The sequence below is a fragment of the Manis javanica genome, chromosome 2 (genome assembly GCF_040802235.1).
Source record: "Manis javanica isolate MJ-LG chromosome 2, MJ_LKY, whole genome shotgun sequence".
Classification (NCBI taxonomy): domain Eukaryota; kingdom Metazoa; phylum Chordata; class Mammalia; order Pholidota; family Manidae; genus Manis; species Manis javanica.
In genome coordinates, this window is record NC_133157.1 from 189910746 (window position 1) to 189933155 (window position 22410).

Genomic DNA, 22410 nt, shown 5'->3' on the forward strand with positions numbered 1-22410 from the left:
CCCCATAGTAGCCACCAGTCATTTCTCAGTGTCTATGAGTCTAGTGCTATTCCGTTTACTTTTGTTTTGTTTTGTTTTTATATTTTCAAAAGTTTGTTTATATATGTTTCACAAGTAAGTGAAATCATAAGGTATTTTTCTTTCTTTGCCTGGCTTATTTCACTGAGCATAATGCCCTCTAGGTTAGTCCATGTTGTTGCAAATGACAGGGTTTTTCCTTTTCTGTGGCTGAATAATATTCCAGTGTATATATGTACCACATCTTCTTTATCCATTTATTTATTGACAGACACTTTGGTTGCTTCCATAGCTTGGTTACTGTAAATAATGCAACAATAAACATAGGGGTGCACATATCTTTTCAAATCAGAGATTGTATTTTCTTTGGATAAATTCCCAGAAGTGGAATTAATGGGGTCTTATGGTGTTCCTATTTTTAGTTTTTTGAGGAACCTCCATACTATTTTCCACAGTGACTATACCAATTTACATTCCCACCAACTGTGTAGGAGGGTTCCCTTTTCTCCACATCCTCACAAAGACTTGTTATTTCTTGTTTCTTCCAAGTAATTTTTTTATAGATTTACTGTCTGAAGTGTGGAATATATAAAAACACATTTATATGTCAGGTTATTCAAACTGATATTCATGGAATTTTAACAGTTTGAAGACACAATGGAATTAGGTTATGAATATTCTCCCTTTGTTTAAATAAGAGTCACTTTACAGAAATTCTTTTATGTTATATAACTAAATTGCAAGTAATTACAACTAAGTGAACATATTAGAATATAGTATTCCTTTCAGTTGAATTTGAAGACTAGAATCTTATTCACGAGTAAATGATTGAAAGAATTATTTTGTTAAAGTGTAATCCCAATAATCCATTGATTGTATACAAGGAGTATTTACATGTTTTTTGGACTATTTACATTTTTAATTGAATATGTCAAATGAGGGGTGTTGCACTAAATTCACCTACTGTTTTCCTTAACATTGTGCTAAAGGAATCACCCAAACAGTTGTTCTTATGCTTATAACTTATAATCCTGGCTGGGCATTCAGGCAAAATCAAATCACTCCATGTATTTTGAAATTTCCCCTAGCATCAAGATATACTTTCTTTCTCTTGTAACAAAGAGGCAGATGGTGGCTCTTAGTAATGTTAGAATTTTGGCTGAAAGCTATGAATTCATACTTAAGTGTGGAGACTGATGCTGGGATTTGTATAAAGAGTGTGAATCATCAAAATGAACAGAAAATTTAAACTCTCATGAAGATGCTAATGATGTTTTCTCTGGAAAGGTTGCATTAATAAGCAATGAATCATTTAAATGTCATTTAATGGAATAACAAGCGCACTACCAAGATCTTTCAAAAACATCACATCATAAAATTATAAACATAACAGGCCTTTTTGTGTTATTCAACTCAGAAAACTTTATTGAGTGCCTCATGGGTACATATCCTTAAAGAAATGAATCAGATAGTTATAAGAAGCAAATAAAATAAAAGATTGTATATATAATACCAAAATGAAAGAAAGATTATAGTAATCATTATGAATGGTCATAGTGAAATTTTGGGTATTAAATGTTTTGTTCTTATAGACATCTAGCCTTAACATCAGAGAAAATGTAGTTCTCATATTAATTTTATTTTACAAATTCCACATTTAATATAAGCATATCAAAATCCAAGCTGGTAGTTACTTCAGGTAAAGAACATTGAGAAAAGATTGAACTTTTTAACAATATTGTCAGCATATTAAGATATTTTCCTGAAGTTTAAGAACTAAAAACAATACTCTCTAAAAGAAAAATTGAACAGAACAGAGTTCAATAGACAAGGAAAACAATTCAAAACTTGCAATAGGGAAAGAGACTGACTGCAACTCTTCTGAAGCAAAAGGCAGGACAGTTTTAAAGTGCTCAGGTGAGCTGTAGGGAAGTATTAGAGGATTGGGGTGAGGTGAGGTTGGTCAGTGTGACTGGGCCATCTGTGTTTGCTAATTGATTCTTATAGAAGTTATACTCCTCTCCTCCCACAGAGACTAGGAGGTAGGTATATCACCTTTGATGGGTACATTTCAAATGGCCCCCCAATCCTTAAGAAAGGCATTCTGGGTTGTAAAACTGGAAAGAGAACTGATAGGATATTTATGTCTCAAAGGGGCAGAGAAAAAATTTACAATTACAGTTTTCTAAAGTAAATGCTCCTAGAGAAGGGGAGCCAGGGCCCTAGAGTCAGGAAGAAGCCCATCTAAAGTTTAGTTCAGCTGAGGAGAACAATAAGAGGATATCTTGATCATCTCTTCACTTACATTAAGTTGTACCATATACACAGACAATTTTTGACCATTTTTGACCTGTAAAAATACAGTTTCTTATGGCTCAATCTAAGATCCTGGGATCAAATTTCTTTACATGTTATTTCTACATTCTGCAAAAGCAAACAAATCTGGAACTGCGGTCTTTAATTTACCCATACTTACTCTAAAAGGACTTAGGGGAAGTTTTATGTGTATTTATAAAAATAAAGTATGTATATATGTGCGTATGTTTGTCTATGTGTGTGTTTATCAAAAACAGGTTAAAAATAAAAGTTGGCAAAAAAGGGAAACAAAGGTGATCATAAAAAAGCAGATCCCGAGGCCTTGAATAGTTCTTAAAGATCTGTCACAAATTTGTTTCACAGCTTCCCATCCGTTACAGCAAGGAGAGAAGCACAGTAAGTTGCAACAGTATCCCCTTAGGAAAATAGTTTTCTTGGTGTTGAGACCTGGCACATTTTTCTTTTGAGTGCTCATAAGGGCAACACCTTTGTGTTGGTGAATTTTTTACTAAAATAATAGCTGATTCCACAGGCCTGTTTTTCTTACTTATTACTTTCTTTAGTGATGTCCTTCAATGTAAACTCTTGGCAAAACCCTGAAGTATAATTCAGTAACAGTAATTTGGTTAAATATTAAAATAATGTCATCCAGATACACAGCTCTCTAAAGAAAGAATTAAGAATTAATATTATCAAGACAAATTGCACCAGACAATGTTACATACATTTTATTTCTGTAACCAAACCCTTAATAAGACCCAGGATATAGATTTTGAGAGTTTAAAATGATCTGTTTTGGGAGCAGAATCTGTAGTTGCCATGTTCTTGATAGATGTAAGTCCATATGCTTTAATAATTAACCAAGGGGAGGATGGGTTCAAAAGCCTCCTTTGGCATGTAAGGAGACTGTTTGGTATTTGGTCCTTATAGCTGCTTATTCCTCTGGCAGATAATGTCTATTAAAATTAGAATCCATTAGAACTATGGTTCTTTCTCTATTCCCTTATAGCTGCTAATATGCCTTTGTGCATACACAGCAATTTTCAGAGTGCATTTCATTTTGTTTTATTTTTTTATATGATGTCATTCATGTTAGTGATTCTTTATGTGCAAATATTGTATTTCATTAATCTTTGTGCCCTTAGTAATTAGTGGTAAATAGGCACAAAAGTGTTTTGCTGACCCTATGAATGATTTGAGAAAATTGAAGAAGCTGGATATTTTAAAATTATGTGTCACACAGGTCAATTACCAACAAACAGTGGAATGATTCCACCTGCCCTTGGCCCCATGTTTGCCGTTCTGCAGTAGGTACAGAGGAGGTAAAAGTCACTGAGTCTCAAAATGGGATACAATGCTGGTTTTCTCACAAAACCCAGGTTCACCTCCTTTCTTTCTAATAGGTACACTGGTTTGTAGTTGGGCCTATGTCTGCTCAGAATAAAGGCTGAATTTTCCAGTCTCCCTTAGAACAAGAGCAGGCAAGTAATGAAGCTCTGGCCAATAAAATTAAGAAATGTCGTGTGTGCATTTTAGGAAACATCCTTCTTTCCTTCTTCCTTCTTTCTGCTGATTGGAACATAGACACACTCACTGGAGCTCAGCAGCCACTTCGAATGTGAAGGGGAACCACTTGTTGAGAATGGCAAGAAACAAGCCTTCATCCCTGGTGACCATCAAATTTCCATATCTGCCTTGGGCTTCTTAAGACTCAAGATTGCTTATATGAGAGAAAAATTAACTCTGTCTTTTCTAAACCACTTTGATTTTGGATTTTTTTGAAACTTGCAGCCAAACCTAATAGTAGTAGTTTGGGACATAGCTTTGTTAGATATCCTTCCCAAATCCCTGCTGCTGGCCTGGAACCCCCTCTTCTGTGCTCCCATATACTCCGTGTAAACCTTTACTAGCACTTTAGTACAGTTCTCCTTCTTCCATAAAACATCCTTTGAGGGTTAGAACAATGTCTTATTCATGTGTCATTCACCTTTATCCCTGAACTATATAACTCAGAAAGCATTTAAGTGCATATATTTGTATGTCCTCAATAAATGTTTGTTTAATTGGACAGTGCTGGGTTAATGACCTGAATTAAACTAACATAGTACCATGGAATTAGCTGTACCCTAAGAAAATTTTGGTTCAAGATCAAAGGATACTGTATATAGTACATGCTCAAAAAAAGTGTGTGGAAATGTTTGTTATGTACATACACACTGACTTAACCTCCCATGTGTTACTCAATATAAATTCTTATTCACCCTGATGTGGTAGTGAATAATTTTTTGTTACAGCTTTGGACATGACAATTATTTGTGCTAAGGAACTTCTTTTTTTCCTAACATGAGCTGTGGGCTAATCAACGTCTTCGTTATGATCCTTTTATCAGAAGTATGTAAAACTGATTTAGAGAGAATAACCAGTTCACCATATGGAGAAAAAAGTTGGTGCCTCTGAAAATACATTGTTCTTTTCCTGTATTTTCTAATTAAGGGAATGAGCATTGTATTAACCTTTCAACTGTTTATAAAGACAAAGCATTTAGCTCATTATTGGGTTAGTTTAATTTTGTCTTTGGTTTATGTCATATATTTTAAGAAAAACATCATGCTTTTTTTGTGTTTCTGATACCATGACAAAACTATTGACCTGGGTGAAATAAATCTGTAGAAGTCATATAGACTGGGTACTATAGATATTACTTTATTCCTTTTCTTATAGGTCCTCTCAAACTGTGAATAACTACGTGGTTTGTGCATCATTCTGGCAGCAAAGCTAAAATTCCCTGTGATCTCTGCTTGACCTACTCATTCTGAAATCAAGAGGAGACTGCTTCATAAATTGCTGCAATGTCTGTGTCTAATTTATCCTGGTAAGTGAATTTCTTTCTAACCTAAATGCAAATACATGTATATCATACAACTGTATTTTGGGAGAAAGTTGTACTGTCAGAACTGGGGCAGAGAATGAACTTTAGAAATCTGGTTTCCAGAGATTATTGTTGTTGTTCTCTGTTAGGGTGAGGAAATCTACCCAGAATTAAAAGTTGGACACTTAGCCCTGTGGTATCTGGGGACTGTGGGAAGGGTTCAAGTCTCCCACTGAATCCAGTGACATCCAGTGCCTTTCTTTCCAGGATACCCTGAGGGACAGAGGAGTAGGAATAAAACATTCTTTCAATGTTTCTAGTTGCCTTTATGTTCCCTATACAGGACTAACAAGCTGTAAAGGGAACCGTAAGGGTGGGGTATTTTCTCACTAGTACTTTTCTTCAGGCTTCCTATTCCAACAGATCTACCCAAATTAAACAGAGTAGAACTCAAATATGGAAGAGAACATTCCTTTATGGACTTACATCTCTAAATTGTTGGCGTTTTGAATATCTTTGACTCTAGTTCATGTTTAAAAGCTCTTTGTGATTTAAAAAAAGTTATAAAGATGTTTTTCTGGCTAATAATTAACTTTTGTATAGTAATGAAGAGCAATGCTAGCAGGCAGGGATGAATAAGTGAACTGTCTGGATTCAAAGTATTCAGTATGTGAATATAAGAAAACTGGTAATATTTTTCATTTTCTTAAGAGCCCATCTCATCCTTGTCTTCCATTTGTACTGGCAACAGAGATAGCATCAGATTAAAAACCAGTTTCTACAGCTTTGCTCCATGTATTTATTTTTAGTTAAGTAACCAATTCATTAGGACAAAGGATAGAACTATTTGTTTAGATATAGCATAGTGTTTCTATAGGACCTTATTTTTAATGGATTCCCTAAAATATGTCCTTGGATCCCTACTGGGCACTACAGATCCCATTTTGAAAAATGAATAACCTAAAGAAACTAAAATATATTCTGTAAAAGTAAATGAAAAGCATTTAAACTGTGAGTTATTACTGCAAAATGTTTTCTTTCATATTATTATTAAAATAAAAACATCACTATGATAAAACAAAAGTAAACAGTTTCTGTAGAACTTGTGAACCCCTTTGAACCTCTGGGAGATGTAAAGGACACATTTATTTAAAGGAATGATACTCCCAGCAAACATGCGCTGGAGGTGAATATTCAGAAAGAAGGTTTCATGCCAAAGAAAGAAAAGGAAGGGAAGAAGGAAGGGGATGGGACAGGGAAGGAGAATGAGGATGTTGGGAGGCAGAAAGGATGAGAGGGAGAGAAAGAGATAAGAGCAAATATGATTGTCATTTTTCAAGACAGGGTGTGGTGTGGCCTGGCACACTGAATCAGGTGAGCAACCCTGGAGCCTGTCCTTGGTGTATATGTCAGTTAACAGCTGCCTGCATGTGTTGTCATGATTTGATTAAAGGCCATCCAGAACACAGTGAACCCCACAAGGATTGAGACTGTGTGCTGTGGTTCCAGCCCAATTGTCCAGCACAGCTCTTAGAATTTAGTCGATGTTCTATAAATTCATGCTGGGTAAATAAGTGAAAAAATGCAAAGTAGATAATTGATTTAATGGTAAATTAATGTCTTCATTCAAAAAGAAAATGTTAAATTCTGGGGTATCTTATAGAATTCATATAGCTGAAGTTAGAATTCTTTCCATGTCAATGGTTCAGATTTTACAGAAACAAATTCTTGGGTATTTTCATCTGGCAACACCCTCCACTCTGGCTACAAGTAATGTTCCATGTTAGATTTCCATACAGGGAGCTCTTCGTTTGTTTTATCAGTGTCTGCCCTTTGTACAATGATAGGAGTTTGGTATCTCCATCCTACCACTTAGCATCTGAGCCCCCATGTGCAACAGGAAAGGAGAACACTATATGCAAGACAAATTACTGATTGATTTCACTATACACCGTTTAGAAATCATTAACCTTCTTTTTTCTCAGTGACTTTTGTAATTCTTCTATATAGCCTAACATTTCTAATCTATATTTTGGAAAACATTGTCCTATAAATATTTGAACAGAGACATATAATAATTCATCAGTTCTCTGTGGGAATTGCTTACAGAGCTACATTAATTTAGTGAAATTATAGGCCAGTGTCTGGCTCTCTGTTTTTAAATCCAGAAATGCAGACATGAAAACACTGACTGACTGGAAAATAAACTAGGTTGACAGATTATTAATTTAAAATAAGATACATAACTTAATTTAAAATAAGATATAAAATAAGATCATGGGATGCTTTATCTGGCCTCAGCAGTGCACACTCCAACTGTTGTAGAAAACTGCATGGGGCTGTAAGTCAGAAGTTTGGCTGATGATCTCAGATGAGCACATAATCATAGCAAGGAGAGTTACATGCTTCCAATGTTCAGAGGATTCGATTCAGATACACCTGGCAATATATGTCTGTCAGTAAGGATGTATCTGCCAGACACTCCCCTCTGCCTCTCAGGGCAGCTTCTTCATGGCTGGGAGTTAGAGTAACACTGTCAGTGTTTGTTTCTATGATTCTTCTGAGTGACATTTCTGCTAGACTCCCCTCTCTTTGCTGCTCTCCTTAATGTTAGCATTGAATTTACGGTCAAAAACTCCTTCAGTCTGTGAACAGTTCAGTCTGCATACCATGACATTGTACATATCTGATCATACCCATGTGTTGATTTTAAAATTAACTCTGAGGCTTAATGGGATGGGGGTGCCTAATTGTGATCCCTACATACAACCTAAGAATTTAGAAAATATAGGTTAACACACTTACATTACTAACTTCCAGCTATTAAATACCTCTAAGAAAGTTGTCTTTTTACATTAAAAAATAAAAACTTCCTTGCTTTAATAGTTACATGTATGACATTTGAAAAAATATACAATCATATGGCCCTTTTGTGCAGAATCTCAAAAAGAAATATGGTCTAGGACACGTTCGAGTTTCTAGGAAACTGTGCAGTATAAATCAGGTAAGGAGAGCAGTGAGAATTGATTATAAGAGTCACACGGTGACATTTAACAGATGTTTCATGTATCGTCCTGTTTCACAAATAATTACCAGAGGGAGACAATGATTTAGTTGATACTGGTTGAGATTGAGACAAAGGGATGTACGGAGTCAATTGCAGACATCCATGAACAGGTGACAGGTTCCAGGCTATGATCTGAAGGGAAGAACTCTTGCTGGTAGCAGATAATTCACAGGAGAAATGAGGAGGCACAGAGAGTTAAAAAAATCTATGGCCTAGAGAGGGAAATGGCATGATACCAAGGGGTACTTGGGAGGACTCTCCATGCTTCCTTCCCTGAAATCATCCACAATCCCCCCATTTTTATATTCTTTTAAGATTCATAAATATATTTAATATATGCATATATCATAATATATATGATGTTTTTAAATGTACCATTTTTACAACATGCAAGCTAAGTAAATATTATTAAGTGTAAACATTTACATGGCATGACATTTACATGTACCAGGCACTTTTTAAGACAATTTGCAGCTATTAACCCACATGCTTCTCACAATGACACCTTACTAGGAATGTAGTATTGTTTTTTGCACTTCCAAAAATGGAAAGATTAGGCACAGACAGTTAAGTAATGTGCCCAATATGATACAGCCACTAAATGGCAGTTAGGAAATGAATGCAGGCAGGCAGTTGACACCCCTAACCACTGAACTACCTGTGCGAAACAAACACTGTCCATGTGAAAACACGTCTTGCTGTGTGTGCTTTCAAGGCAGGTGCCCAAGTTCCCATTTCCAACCAGAATGTTTCCCTTCACTTCCTCCAGTAAAAATGTGCCAGAGCCTCTCCACGGAGGAAGTGAGTATCTGGACCTGGGAATGCAACCAAACATTAGAATAGAAATGAGGATGGGGCATGGGGGCAGGGGATGAATGCCCTGATTTCCTAGGGGAGGTAAGGATGTTGCTGCTATCAGAAACTTGGTTGCATTTCCAAAATGATATAAACTGAGCAATGTAAACTACAAAAGAGAAATCTCAGTTCTACTTGTTGTATTACAAGCTGTAAATTGTCAGGCTTTCCTTATGATGTAAAAGAAGCACAACAGAAAGATGTAAGCACTTTGCGATAATTTAGCTGAAATGGTTCTTCAGTTGCCCATCTCACAGAGACCCTCCACTACTAAATCAAGTACTTTCTACTCCCATGTCCCCTGTGGCACCTTCAGCTTCTGTCATTTTAATGCCACTGTACATATGTTGACCAGTATTTAGAGAGAGAGATCCGAGTAGCAGCTTAACTGATTTTGCCAAAAGACATCCTTTAGATCCAAGATTGTTTTTCATTGTGGTGCCTGCACACATTTCAGCTTTTATCCCACAGTAGCTTAAAGACTGTATGGCACCTGGCAGAGGCCAGGGTAATTCATCCAGAGCCAGGTATGGGAGAAAGAAGACCCTGTGGGGATGAAAGTAAGAAGCCAGGTATGTAGTGCAAATCTAGAGAGCGTCTGTAATGTGCCATGAAATCATGGCACATGGATGCACTGTGGATGAAATTGACGGCTCCTGTTGGAGCTCGTATTTTATCTGGAAAGACTAAGTACTCAAATAGCTGATTTAGTGTGCTAAACACCCTAAAAGGTATGTTATGGGAGAACAAAATGGATATTTATTTTTCTTGCTTGGAAAGAAATTGCTTATTTTTCAGAAATACAAATACATCTCTTGCATTTATTCCTAAAGATAAAGAAATGTACTAGTTAAAGAGAGTTAAAAGCTATTGAATATTATAAAGCAGAAAATAATAAATAATTTAAATCCTACCCTTAATAGAAAACTACTGTTATAATTGCTGAGGTATATTTTTTTCTACACACATATATTTTTGCAAAAAATGGATTTAAGCATACATCATATTTTTAGAACCCCTGATTACATTTGATTTTGAGCTATGTGCCTTTAGAAATAGCTTTTTAAAAATTAAACATATAGGAAATGTACTGGATATTTTTTCCATATACCTACCTCAAATTCTTTCTCTTTAAATGATCAAAATTTTTCAGTATTCAAATAAGAATATTTTATTCTTAAACATAAAACACATTTTGAAGAAAATTGTTAGTTTTGGTCTGCATAGAGGAGCTTGCTTTCTTGTGCAGTTAATGAGCCTGAGGTTGCAGATTCAGTTCCCACAGGGACCAATTAGTTCCATTCTCTTTCATGGCCAAAGCCTATACCTGTAACCTTGACCAGCCCTCCTTCCCAAACTCGCCATTGCTCACAAGTCATTAGAAACAGTTGATTGATAACTACAATTCTCAATCAGTACTGGGGGAAGGAACAGAAATGGTAAAATCCAGTGCTCATCAGGGACTGATAATGGGTCACATGTATCATCTTCCTTTTGAATATCACCCAAGTCTCTAAATATGCTTTGAAATGTCTTTTCATTATTCTCAGAGGAATCATAATTTACTTCCTTGTGAAATAGCTATAGTGAATGATCACTAGCAATATCTCCTTAGACCACAGAAGCTTTAACATAAAACTGGGCAGTACATTCCAGCCCTTATGTTATGTCTAGAATTAATAAACACCAACTCTTTTTTGGACTTGAACAATTGTTAAGACCAGTGTATGGTTAATGGTCTATGAAATAATTTTGTTATTAAAATAGTTATGCAAGGTAAAGTATGTTATTTTCAGCCTGATCAAAATTAATTTGTGAATTCTTAAATATCATTTGCTTTTGGCGTATAAAATTTTCAATGATTCTGTTATCCTGATATATGCCCTCCATTCTCTTTTTGTGTTTGTTTGCTTATTCAGTTTCCTTTATGTTTATTTTTTTATTAAGGTATCATTGATACACACAGTCTTATTCTCAGGTTTCACATGAGCAACATTATGGTTACTATATTCCCCCCTATTATCAAGTCCCCACTACATACCTACCCCATTACAGTCACTGTCCATCAGCATAGTAAGAAGCTATAGAGTCACTACTTGTCTTCTTCTGTCCTATACTGCTTTCCTAGTGCCTGCGCCCCTAGGTTATGTGTGCTAATCGTAATGCCCCTTATTTCCCTTCTCCCTCCCTTCCCACCTACCCTCCCCAGCCCCTTTCCCTTTTGCAACTGTTAGTCAATTCTTCGTTTCTGTGAGTCTGCTGCTGTTTTGTTCCTTCAGTTTTTGCTGTTCTTATGCTTCACAGTTGAGTGAAATCATTTGATACTTGTCTTTCTTTGCCTGGCTTATTTCACTGAGCATAATGCCCTCTAGCTCCATCCATGTTGTTGCAAATGGTAGCATTTGTTTTCTTCTTATGGCTGAATATTCCATTGTATATATGTACCACCTCTTCTTTATTCATTCATCTACTGATGGACACTTAGGTTGCTTCCATTTCTTGGCTGTTGTAAATAGTGGTGTGATATAGGGGTGCATGTGTCTTTTTCAAACTGGGCTCCTGCATTCTTAGGGTAAATTCCTAGGAGTGGAATTCCTGGGTCAAATGGTATTTCTATTTTGAGCATTCTGAAGAACCTCCATATTGCTTTCCACAATGGTTGAACTAGTTTACATTCCCACCAACAGTGTAGGAGGGTTCCCCTTTCTCCACATCCTCACCAGTGTTTGTTGTTCCTTGTCTTTTCAATGTTGGCAATCCTAACAGGTGTGAGGTGATATCTCATTGTGGTTTTAATTTGCATTTCCCTGATGATGAGTGATGTGGAGCATCTTTTCATGTGCCTGTTTGCCATCTGAATTTCTTCTTTGGAGAATTGTCTCTTCATATCCTGTGAGCATTTTTTAATTGGGTTATTTGCTTTTGGAGTGTTGAGGCATGTGAGGTCTTTATATATTTTGGATGTTAACCCCTTATCAGATATGTCATTTATGAATATATTCTTTCATAGTGTAGGATACCTTTTTGTTCTGATGGTGTCCTTTGCTGTACAGAAGCTTTTTAGTTTGATGTGTTTATGTTTATTTTTATGCTTGTTTTTAAGTTTGTGAAGAGGGTTCACCTTGATTTGAAAACTATTCCAAAAATGACACTTTTCAAGTCAATTGGATCATTATTAAGAGATTCATTCATTTATTCTTGGTTTTATGTTCCTTTTTAAAGTATAGGTTCTTATGAGTTTTGTAAGAATTTAAAAATAATTCCTATGCAGTTAGAGATGAATTAATATAGTTTAATTATATTTAGACTAGTACTACATTATTTTTATGTGAACTAGAAGTTCTTTTTTTACATTTTTATTCACTCATCTTTTCATTCAACAAATATTTTTGAGTGTCTACAGTGTGCAACTTGTGATACTCTGGGTAGAATGATGAGTGAAACAGAAGTCTCCTTCATTAGGCTTACATTCTAGTTCTAAAGATAGATATAAACAGATAATGTTTTATAATACTGGATAGCGACAAGTATTTTGAATAATAATCAAGCGGAGTGAAGAGACAGAGTGATGGTGGGGGTGTCGGGAGCTGGTCCAGAAAAGCCTCATGAGCAAGGTGGCATTTAAGCAGAGAGGGAACTTGCTATACAATTCAGAAGAAAACCGTTTCAGGCAGAAAGCAGGAAGGATCAAGGCACTGCGACTGAAATGTACCTGTTGCGTGTTAAGGAACTATTGTTGGGGAGGGAAAATTTTTCTCTACTCTTTAAGGTTCTTCTTGAATCAAATTGACATGAGACTGCTTACCAGGAGAAAGAACCCAAAGTTTAATTACAGAGGCCCAATTATGAAATTGAGACCCAAAGAAGTGACCAAAGTAGGCAGCTTTTTACATTTTAGATGATGATACAATAAATCTTTGTGGAATTGACAGGACAAAGAAACCTTATGTTTGAGGGCTTAAAATAGTAAGCAATTCTAAACAGCATTTCGTCTGGGGTAATAATTAATTTTAAAAAAATCACAATATTTGTTTATGCAGTTTCTCAGTTCCAATTCCCTGTCTCTGGTGATAAGGATGCTCTCTACCTCCCAGGTGCAGGGAGGGTACCCTTCACTTGGAAGATTTGTTTTCTGGTTTTAGGGCAGGGGACAGAGGAGAGGAGGGTCAGAATATGCCTTCTGCATGAGCTGTTGCTCTAGTCGCTTTAATTCAAAGGCATCCGGACACCATCCTGCACATTTGGGAGCAGCCTGCCCTTGGCCCCCACACTATCAAGGAAGCCAGTTGTTGGAAACAGCTAACAGAGGGGAGAGTCCCAGGAACTGGGCTTGGAGAGGTAGCAAGGGGCCATGCAGGTCATGAGAAAGACTGCATTGCACTCTAAATGTGATGGGAAAGCTCACTTACTAGATTACAGGCCAAAGTTCATATTAAATATGCATTTAGTGAAATTCAGTGATGGCAAGAATTGAGCTTTCAGAACGGAGTTTTGATCTGATTTCTATTTCAAAAGAACCTCCGTGATCTTCAAGCTTTATGAAAAAAATTCATATTATATTCTTAATATAATCACTAATCACTCAGCAGATAATGATTAATAAGATGTAATAATGAAAGAAAAAATAGTAGGTTAATGAAAAACCTTTTTCACAAATATAGCCTGTGTCTCATTACCAATTTTAAAAGATTCTATAAATCTGTTAGATCTGAATAATTAGAAACATGAGAAGATTTCATCTGTAGAAATATTCTGTCTTTCATTAAGGAGTTGTATAGTAGGTAAATGGAAGTTTTTATAAATTGTGGAATTTGAGAATATTTTATCAATTATCCACTTTACATTTTACACTTATTTTTAATTCTCTTCTCCCTTCCTATAAGCTTTAAGGCTAATGGCAATATACAAATACAAAAATTAAGCAGTGACTTCTACACTGGTTGTTCAATGTGCATGTGGTTGTAGTAACAAACCAGATATTAATTGAGCATCCAACCAAGAGCTAACAAGTTTTGGGAAGAATTTTGGCATATAATTACTAGGTGTTCCTTCTTGGGGAATAAGAAATCACCTGTATCCTAAGATTATGAGCTTTCTACACTTTTGGTGGTAAAAGATGGTTTCTTTTCTAGTACTGATTATAGATGGAAGTTAGGTTATTTCTCTTTTTGTATGTCTTTATTTGACAAAATAAAAGCTGGAAACAATGTTGATCCCACCCCTCCCCTATTTGTGTGTGTGTGTGTGTGTGTGTGTGTGTGTGTGTGTGTGTGTGTGTAAGTTAATTGGACCAAAAAAAATCAAAAGTCTGGAGTTTCTGGTGTATGGGAATTATTTTAAACTGTCTCAAATCCAAACTATTAATTGTCAGTGGTATATGATCCAGATCACAGAAGACATCATTCATGGATATTTGCTGCCTTTATTTGGCACTATTGGGATGTAGATTCAGTGTATTGAGAAAGCTTAAAAATGACTTTGTTGCCTACAATGGCATCAGATGGTATTATAAGCATGTAATATTCTACCTTCCTCTTTTGCTAGATCTGTGCAAGCCACTGCCTCTGTAAGGAGCATGGCGAATCCGTCTTTTTCCCCGGATGCACCTTTACTATTTGATGTCTATGAATTATTCTCTATAGCTACAGTTACCTCTTTCCTGCTATTTATTTTTAGTCTTATTTAGCAGTTATGCATTTTCCTTCTCTTTTTAATAATTACATTTTCTATGTCAAATAGTGTTAAAGTTTTCCTTCTGGCGGTTCAGCAAACTCATGTTTTACTGTGAACAACCTGAGTTCATTGCTCAGTGGTCTTAATTTGTTAATGCTACTCTCAAGAAATAAGATATATCTATATTTCCTAATAACTAGGTCTAAGCCTTTGTATGTTTTGATTCCCCCAGAGTTTGTAAAGGTAAATGCTTTCACATTCACATTTACAGAAGTCACATAAATGATATTTGGTGAGTTGAAACTATGTATTATAGATACCCAGTTGAAAGTTTTCTCTTGATCTAGCTCTGCTTAGATAAAATGATGCATGATTCTACAAGTTGAGCACTCAGTATTCAGAGCAGCCTAGCAACAGAAGCAGAGACAGAGTAAACTCCACTGACAGGCGACTGCCTGCAGAGCCAGGTGCACCAGCCTCTCTATTTCAGTTGAGAGCTCCTGGTAGAAGGCTTAGTTATAAGATATTCACCATCTCTTGTGACTGATAAATTTCATGTAGGAAGGATATTGTTGTCCCAAATGTTTTTTCAGCATTATTCATTCACACTAGATTCGTAGACTTCTGCTGTATTCGAAAATTGGTTTTACTTCAACACTTGACAAAAAAATTAAATTAGGTTAACTACTCTTTGGTTTTAGATTACTAATACAATCTGCTTTCATGAATATGACAGAAAAGATTGAAATTCCAACTAAATGATATCCCTGGGTACATTTTCATTTAGATATTTTCGTTGAGGTCTTTATGGTATCATGAAATTGCATTCAGAAGCAGAATTTGCAAAGAATCAGGCTCATTGAAATTTTGATGATCTTTTCAATCCGTAATGTTCTTTTTAGTGTTTTTTTGGAAAACTAGCTGGATATTTGAAGTGACTGTAAAGATAATGATATGAAAAGATTTAAAAAGTATCTATTAATTCACCTACATGGTGAAAGTATTCATTATGCTTATTACTTCTGGGTTCTTATGAACTAACAGAAAGTAATTTTCTTTAATTGAGAATTTGCTTCATATCCCTCCATATTTTTCCCAAGTTCAGATTTTAAGCATTTGGAGAACAAAGCAGACATACAAAATGCTTGTATTTTGTAAGTTATTAATGTGACTGATTGAAGTTAATCATTAAGCTATAACTGTTGCCAGAACATATATAATAAGATACATGAAATTCCAACTTTCCAGCCAGAGTGTATCTGGACAGCTGACTACTAGGATGGGGATGAAGTCATCCCACACATTGTTAATACCCGGTACTGAGCAGGTGCTTTGCACTCACCAATGGCTGAATGTCCACCAGAGCATCAGTCTGAGTCCTCAGCCAGTCATTGGAACAGAGAATATTATGGGTGGGAAGAGTTTTCTTTTAAAAAAGTCCAACATTGAGACAGGAGATGAAGTTACTTGACTGCCATAAGGTTACTTTATGTCTAATGTATGCAGACATTTGTCACTAGGCACTGAAGAGTTTTATGGGTACATTTTCTGCTCTGAATTAGAGCTTTGGCTCATTTGAGCTAAGGTGAGAATTTACTGATGTTTAAGAAAAACAGCTCTATTCCTATTCTGTGCTCTTGATTTTTAACCTCTACACTTTGGAGAAATTTCCTCATATCCATGTTCTGTCATCTTTTTTTGCCCTTTCTAACTCTCTTAGCCTTTTCTCATCATCATAAATTATTGGCTGACATTGACAGGGCATTTGCCTAATATCATAGAACATTTTCTAGAAGCAAGCTATGAGGTCATATAGGGCATTGGTTACAAAGTCAGTGTTTATGGATAAGGGCTAGTCAGTGACAAAATATCTTGTTATAAAATGAGAAAAATAAAGATAATATTGGTCTAATTTTACTAAATTTTTTTCTTTAGTCTGAAATTATGTATTAAATGATTATTTGGTATTCAAATAATCTTCCTTTCATGAAATGAAGGTGATAATAAGTGATAATTATTGTCTCTAATTGATAAAGCAGAAGTATTTAGCCCAAAAGTGGGTCTCCAATTTTAATTTTCAAATGTATGGGTCTATAAACCTAAGAATCTGGGAACTCCTAAACTAGGTCAGCTAATTACCCAAACCATGAATCCCTTCAACAGAAATCCTAACATGTGGTAATCCAGCTTTTCCTCAGAACCCTTCCTGTGAGTTCTTAGCCTCGTGGGCTGCCCATTGTGTTTTGGGGCTCTTGTAATTGTTACAAGCTTTCCCCCCCAATGGATCTAAAGCTACTGCTCTAATTACTACTTTTTAATTTTTACCTAAAGGCATATATGCTATGTCTAATATAACATTTACCCAAATGCTCCTAGAGACCACTAATTCCATATGTTATATGAGTATATGTTAATGAGTATCATGAAGAGTCAGGAGGGATCATAATCAAATTACTTGGGGAAAGAGTGTATCAAACAGTAGATTACTTAATTTCAGTACTTCATAAATTTCTTATTGCGCTAATTCACTCAACCAATATTTACTGAGCACCTGTGACCTGGCAGGCAGTGTTCTATATAATAATCTATATTGGAGATATTTCAGAGGAAGACATGATAATCTGCGTTTTCCAAATTTAGACTGTAGAACCTTTTTTTCCTTTCTTATAATTGGTTTTATTTGGGACAGCACTAAATCATTAAATAAAAGTTATCTTCTTTTCCTCCTCACCTTTTCTTTTAAGTTTCGCAACCTAAGCGTATTGATTTCTTTACTCTTAACTCAGTTACATGATTTCTAGACTCTTCCACTCTACTCTGAACATGTTTTCATTAGCCTTTGCCTCTACTGAAAGTATAGTGCAGCTGAACACAGAAACCAGGTAGGTTTTAACCTAGTACGGCATGGGACTGTAAGTGTAAAAGGAGCTCATTTTTGCTTTGTCTTGCTGTGTTTTGTTTTTGCCAGTTTGATCAGTGATTATCAAATATGAGCTAGAAATCCATAATGAGCACATAGCTGTATCAAGCAACATGTCTTAGGGCTGGCCTATCAACCTGTCTTGTTCAGATCTTTTTGGGAAGATGTTCATTGGACTTTCAAGGAAAGTTGCCTACTGAGGTAGGGACAAGGTATTGTAGGAATGACTGGAATAATGAGGACAGCTATCAGACACACAGTCAAGCTTGCTGTCTTACAGAAACAGCAGCACAAGAGTGTCAGGGGAGCACTGGGAAGCTGTACCACTGGGCTGCTCGGAACTGAAGGCCAGTTAGGATGCAGTGATGTCCTAGTGATTGTCATCTCACTGCCCCCAGGGGCAAAACTTTATTGATCACACCTCTCATTACTTGGTAACTGATGAACTGATAACTTTCTTTGTGACCTTCTGCTTTGGCACCTGCTACCACTCGCTATATATTTCAAACTAAGAGTTAGCCCATTTAGTATACCTCTGTCGTATGCAACAGTTTTCTCTCAATCAAGCAATCCTTCTACTATGGCAATTGTAATCTACCATATGGCTCATGCACCAGGTTTGATTTTTGAGTACAGCTTTGAACTAATTAGTATAAATTAGCCATAAGTAAGACCACAAGTAAACTAAATAGATCAGTGTAGAACAGTGAGTGGTAAAATGTGGCTCCTGGGCTAGCAGAATCATCATCACTGGGGAACCTGTTAGAGCTCCACCCCAATCCTACTGAATCAAAAATTCTGGGGTGGGATTCAGCAATCTGTATTTTATCACACCCACCAGGTGACTGATGCATGCTTAAGTTTGAGAACAGATGGTATAAAATTATCTCTCTGGAATCTAAATTTAGTGTAACTGCCAAAAATAAGACTTTAAGTACAATTGGTAGGCGGAAGATCCTTCCGATAATATTTAACTAACAGCTTCAGCTGTATTTTTTTTCTTTTTGACAGGAGGAGAACATTGTCAGCATAAAAGATCATGCTTATTTTTCTGTTAGCTGTGGCATCCAACTAATGTAAACTTTGGACCAATTTTTTGGTACACCAGTTAAAAACAATAATTCTGATTACCTTAATGTTTAAAACATTTAAAAAGGAACATGTGCTGCTGGAGTTCCTTCATGCCCATTCTGTTTTTCATAGTTTTAAAATATATATGTAACATCTTTATTGAAAGAATTTATATGTCATATAAGTCACTCATTTAAAATACACAGTTCAATAACTTAGTATATTCACAGTTGTACAACCACCACCACAATCAGAACATTATGATCACTACAGAAAGAAACCCCAAACCCATTAGCAGTCACTCCCCCTCCCCTCCCCCCGTACCTAACTCCCCCTCAGCTGGAGGCACCCACCAACCCGCTTTCTGTCTCTATGAGTCTGTATGTTCTAGATATTTCACTATGTTCTAGATATTTCATATATTAATGACATCATGTGATATGTCATCTTTTTTCATTGGCTTCTTTCATTTGGCGTAAAGGTTTTGAGGTTCTTCGCCATTGTGTAGCATTCATTAGCACTTCATTCTTTTTCATTATTCCAAATCATTCCTAATAATATTCCATTGAATGTATATACTATATGTAAGTATACACTATATTTTTATATACAAGAAGATACACATTTTATTTATGCATTCATCAGTTGAAGGACACTTGAGTTGTTTCCACATTTTGGCTGGTATAAGTAATGCCACTATGAACACATGTATGGGTTTCTGTGTGGACATTATTTTCATTTATCTTGGGTATATAAGATTGGATTGGTAGGTCATGTAATAACTCTGTATTTAATTTCTTGAGAAGCCATAAGACTATTTTGTGAAGTTTCTACCACATTTTACATTCCCACCAGCAATGTATGAATGTTCCAATTTCTCCATGTCATTGTTAGCCCTTGTTATTATCTGTCTTTTGAATATAACCATCTTAGTGGGTATGAGTAGTACCTCATCATGGTTTTGATTTTTGATCCCCTGATAATTAATGATATTGATGCTGAGCATCTTTTTATATGCAATTGGCCACTTCTTTGGAGAAATTCTATTCAGAAACTTTATTTTAATTGGGTTATTTGTCTTCATTATTGAATTATAAAAGTTCTTTGTGTATCTTATATTCAGGTTCTTACTAGATAATGATTTCATGTTATTGTTTTGATAAAGGCTTGATATGATTTTGAAAAAGGACTAGATATGGTTTCTGTACTTGGAGAAAGAGATTAAAGAGATTTTTAAAAGTGAATTTCCTTTTCAGTGAATCACATAGTAGCAATCATCATGGCTAGAGTAATTTAACATTAAATTCACCTGTTATTTATGCAAGAGTTTTAACTGAGAGATTTTGCTTCAAATTTGCTGAGGAAAATACCAATCAAGAGTTTTAAAGGAAAGAATTTTCATAAGGAGTGAATAGCTAAATAATGAAGAGTTCAAACAGAATGAGAACTAAATGTAAGCTATTAAGTATTATAACCAAATGAGGATTCTGATTATTGATGACACAGGAGAACGTTTTTCTCTGGAATGATGGGGCAAGAACCATAGTGCACTCAGCTGATGGGCAGCGGGAGAAGACAGGAAATAGGGACAGTGTATACTCCCTTTATTAAATTGTAATGTGATGAATAGAAGAGAGATGGCTGGCTGTGAGGTGGAATCAGAATCAAGGAAGAAGAAGGTCTTTAGATTGGAAAAATTTGAGTTTGTCTGAGGCAATGGAAAGGAAGTGAGTGGAGAGGGAACAATTGATTGTATGTGAAAGTGAGGATGAAGGGAAAATCTCAGTGAGTTAGGGCAAAGTAGAATAGAAAACACAGGGGAGCAATTCCATAATGGCTATCAGGCCACCTCCTGAGGCTCTTCATCCATTCTCATTCATGGGTCCAAACAAGCAGGATGTCTTTACTATTGATCTGAATGGGATTTTTATCTCTCATCACACCCCCTCATAATATGTTCATCTCAAGTTTTGAATCATCAGGTTGAGTCATTCATGAAAAAATGTTCCTTATTATAGAATAGGATTCTGTATTACTGAGGGTTTCCCCCCAGTGAAATTCTGTTTGAGGTAAGCTTTTAATTAAACAATTTGCCTGCTGTCCCTTACAATAAAGTATTTCAATGGCTTAAATATACCTCTAGTCATGCCACAACTCCAGGTGGCATATAAATTGTGAAATGGTTACCAGTTTTAGTCTCTTAGCTGAAGCAAAATTAATAAACAGTAATCTAAACATTTCTAAATGTCAGATTCCAAAACATTTCTTTCTAAATTATGAGATGCCCTCAGATGATTTTCCCTTTGTTTTTATGGTTTATAAATGCAACTTTCCTATTGATGTAATGTCAATATCTGGGGAATAAATGTATGAAAATCAGACTGTTAACTGACCAAAAATCAGGAGAGCCAGCCTTAGGTCCTGGTTCTACAGTAACTAGCTGAGTCCCTGGTCAGGACACATTCTCTCTGGACAGTTTCTTCATGGTAAAATTACAACGTCAAAATGAAATTGAAAGTCCCTTCAGCTTTATTAATTTGCGAATTTTTATGTAAGTTTGGAGTTATATTTCTTTATTTACTAATCCACATTTATTATATATATATAAATATATATATTATATATATATAATATATAATATATACATATACAAATAAAGGGAGTATACACTGTCCCCATATTTAATATATATATAATAAAATATATACATATAAAACATTCTGATTTAAAGGTATAATGCACCATAACGTCTTATTGTCTCATTGCTGATTTTTTCAATTGATTGCAAATCCTCCAAATCCTCTATTGCTAACATCCAAAGTCTTTGTTCTTAGCTACTCTTATGCATCAAGAGGAACTCCAAGGAAGAAGACTACTGGACTTAAGTGCAAGAAAGAATTTTAATGCTTTTTTTACTTTTTTTTCCTTGATGCTTTGAAGAAAGGAGAGAAGGGACACTTGAAAAATATGGGGAAGGAAAGATTGATAACCACATATCTGGGGAGCATGATCATTTCATTTTAAAGTGTGTATTTTAATGGAAATCATGTTTTCCCATTGTTAAGAATACATGATCATAAAAGCGGTTGTCAACCCTCGAGTTGCTTGTGTAATGAGGCAAGAACACTGTTGATCAGTATTTTAATTAGATGTCTTTATATTTCTCTATGTAGGACTTCCATGCATTTTATACAGTTAGCATCATTGGTTTCTGTACATCTAAATTTATTTTCAGTACCTGTAATAAGCCATGCTGTATTAGTTTGGAAATGTATTATCGATGACATGTGTTACATACTCTAGGCAGCTACAAGGTTACACTAAAATGAAGCATTGGTTTTAAGCCAGATGTGTGCCTTGTCATTGCATCATTTGAAATACCACATTAGGAAGAAATTGATACAGTGTTCACAAATCTATCAGGATTATCTTGCCCATGGCTGTTAGAAATGAAAGGAGCAAATCATTACTTTACTATATAGAGATTAGCAGTTCAGCATGTATTGAGTGCTATCTTTTCGGCCAAAAGATAGATGATCAAGACTGAAACCTGGACTTTATATAGCAATAGGCTTTTGGAAAAAACAGATAGATAATTGGATTTTCGATACCAGGGTATTG

General features: G+C 35.5%; 1 protein-coding gene across 4 annotated transcripts in view; it reads left to right on the top strand.

The window, feature by feature from the left end:
- OXR1 (oxidation resistance 1) overlaps positions 1–22410 on the top strand; it is a 481493-nt gene that overhangs the window by 89756 nt on the left and 369327 nt on the right. For all 4 annotated transcript variants that reach the window (XM_073229956.1, XM_073229957.1, XM_073229958.1 and 1 more), the window contains exon 2: positions 5056–5206. In XM_073229956.1, coding sequence (XP_073086057.1) covers positions 5184–5206 — 23 coding nt within the window. In that variant the 5' untranslated portion in view covers positions 5056–5183. The remainder of the gene's footprint in view (positions 1–5055; positions 5207–22410) is intronic.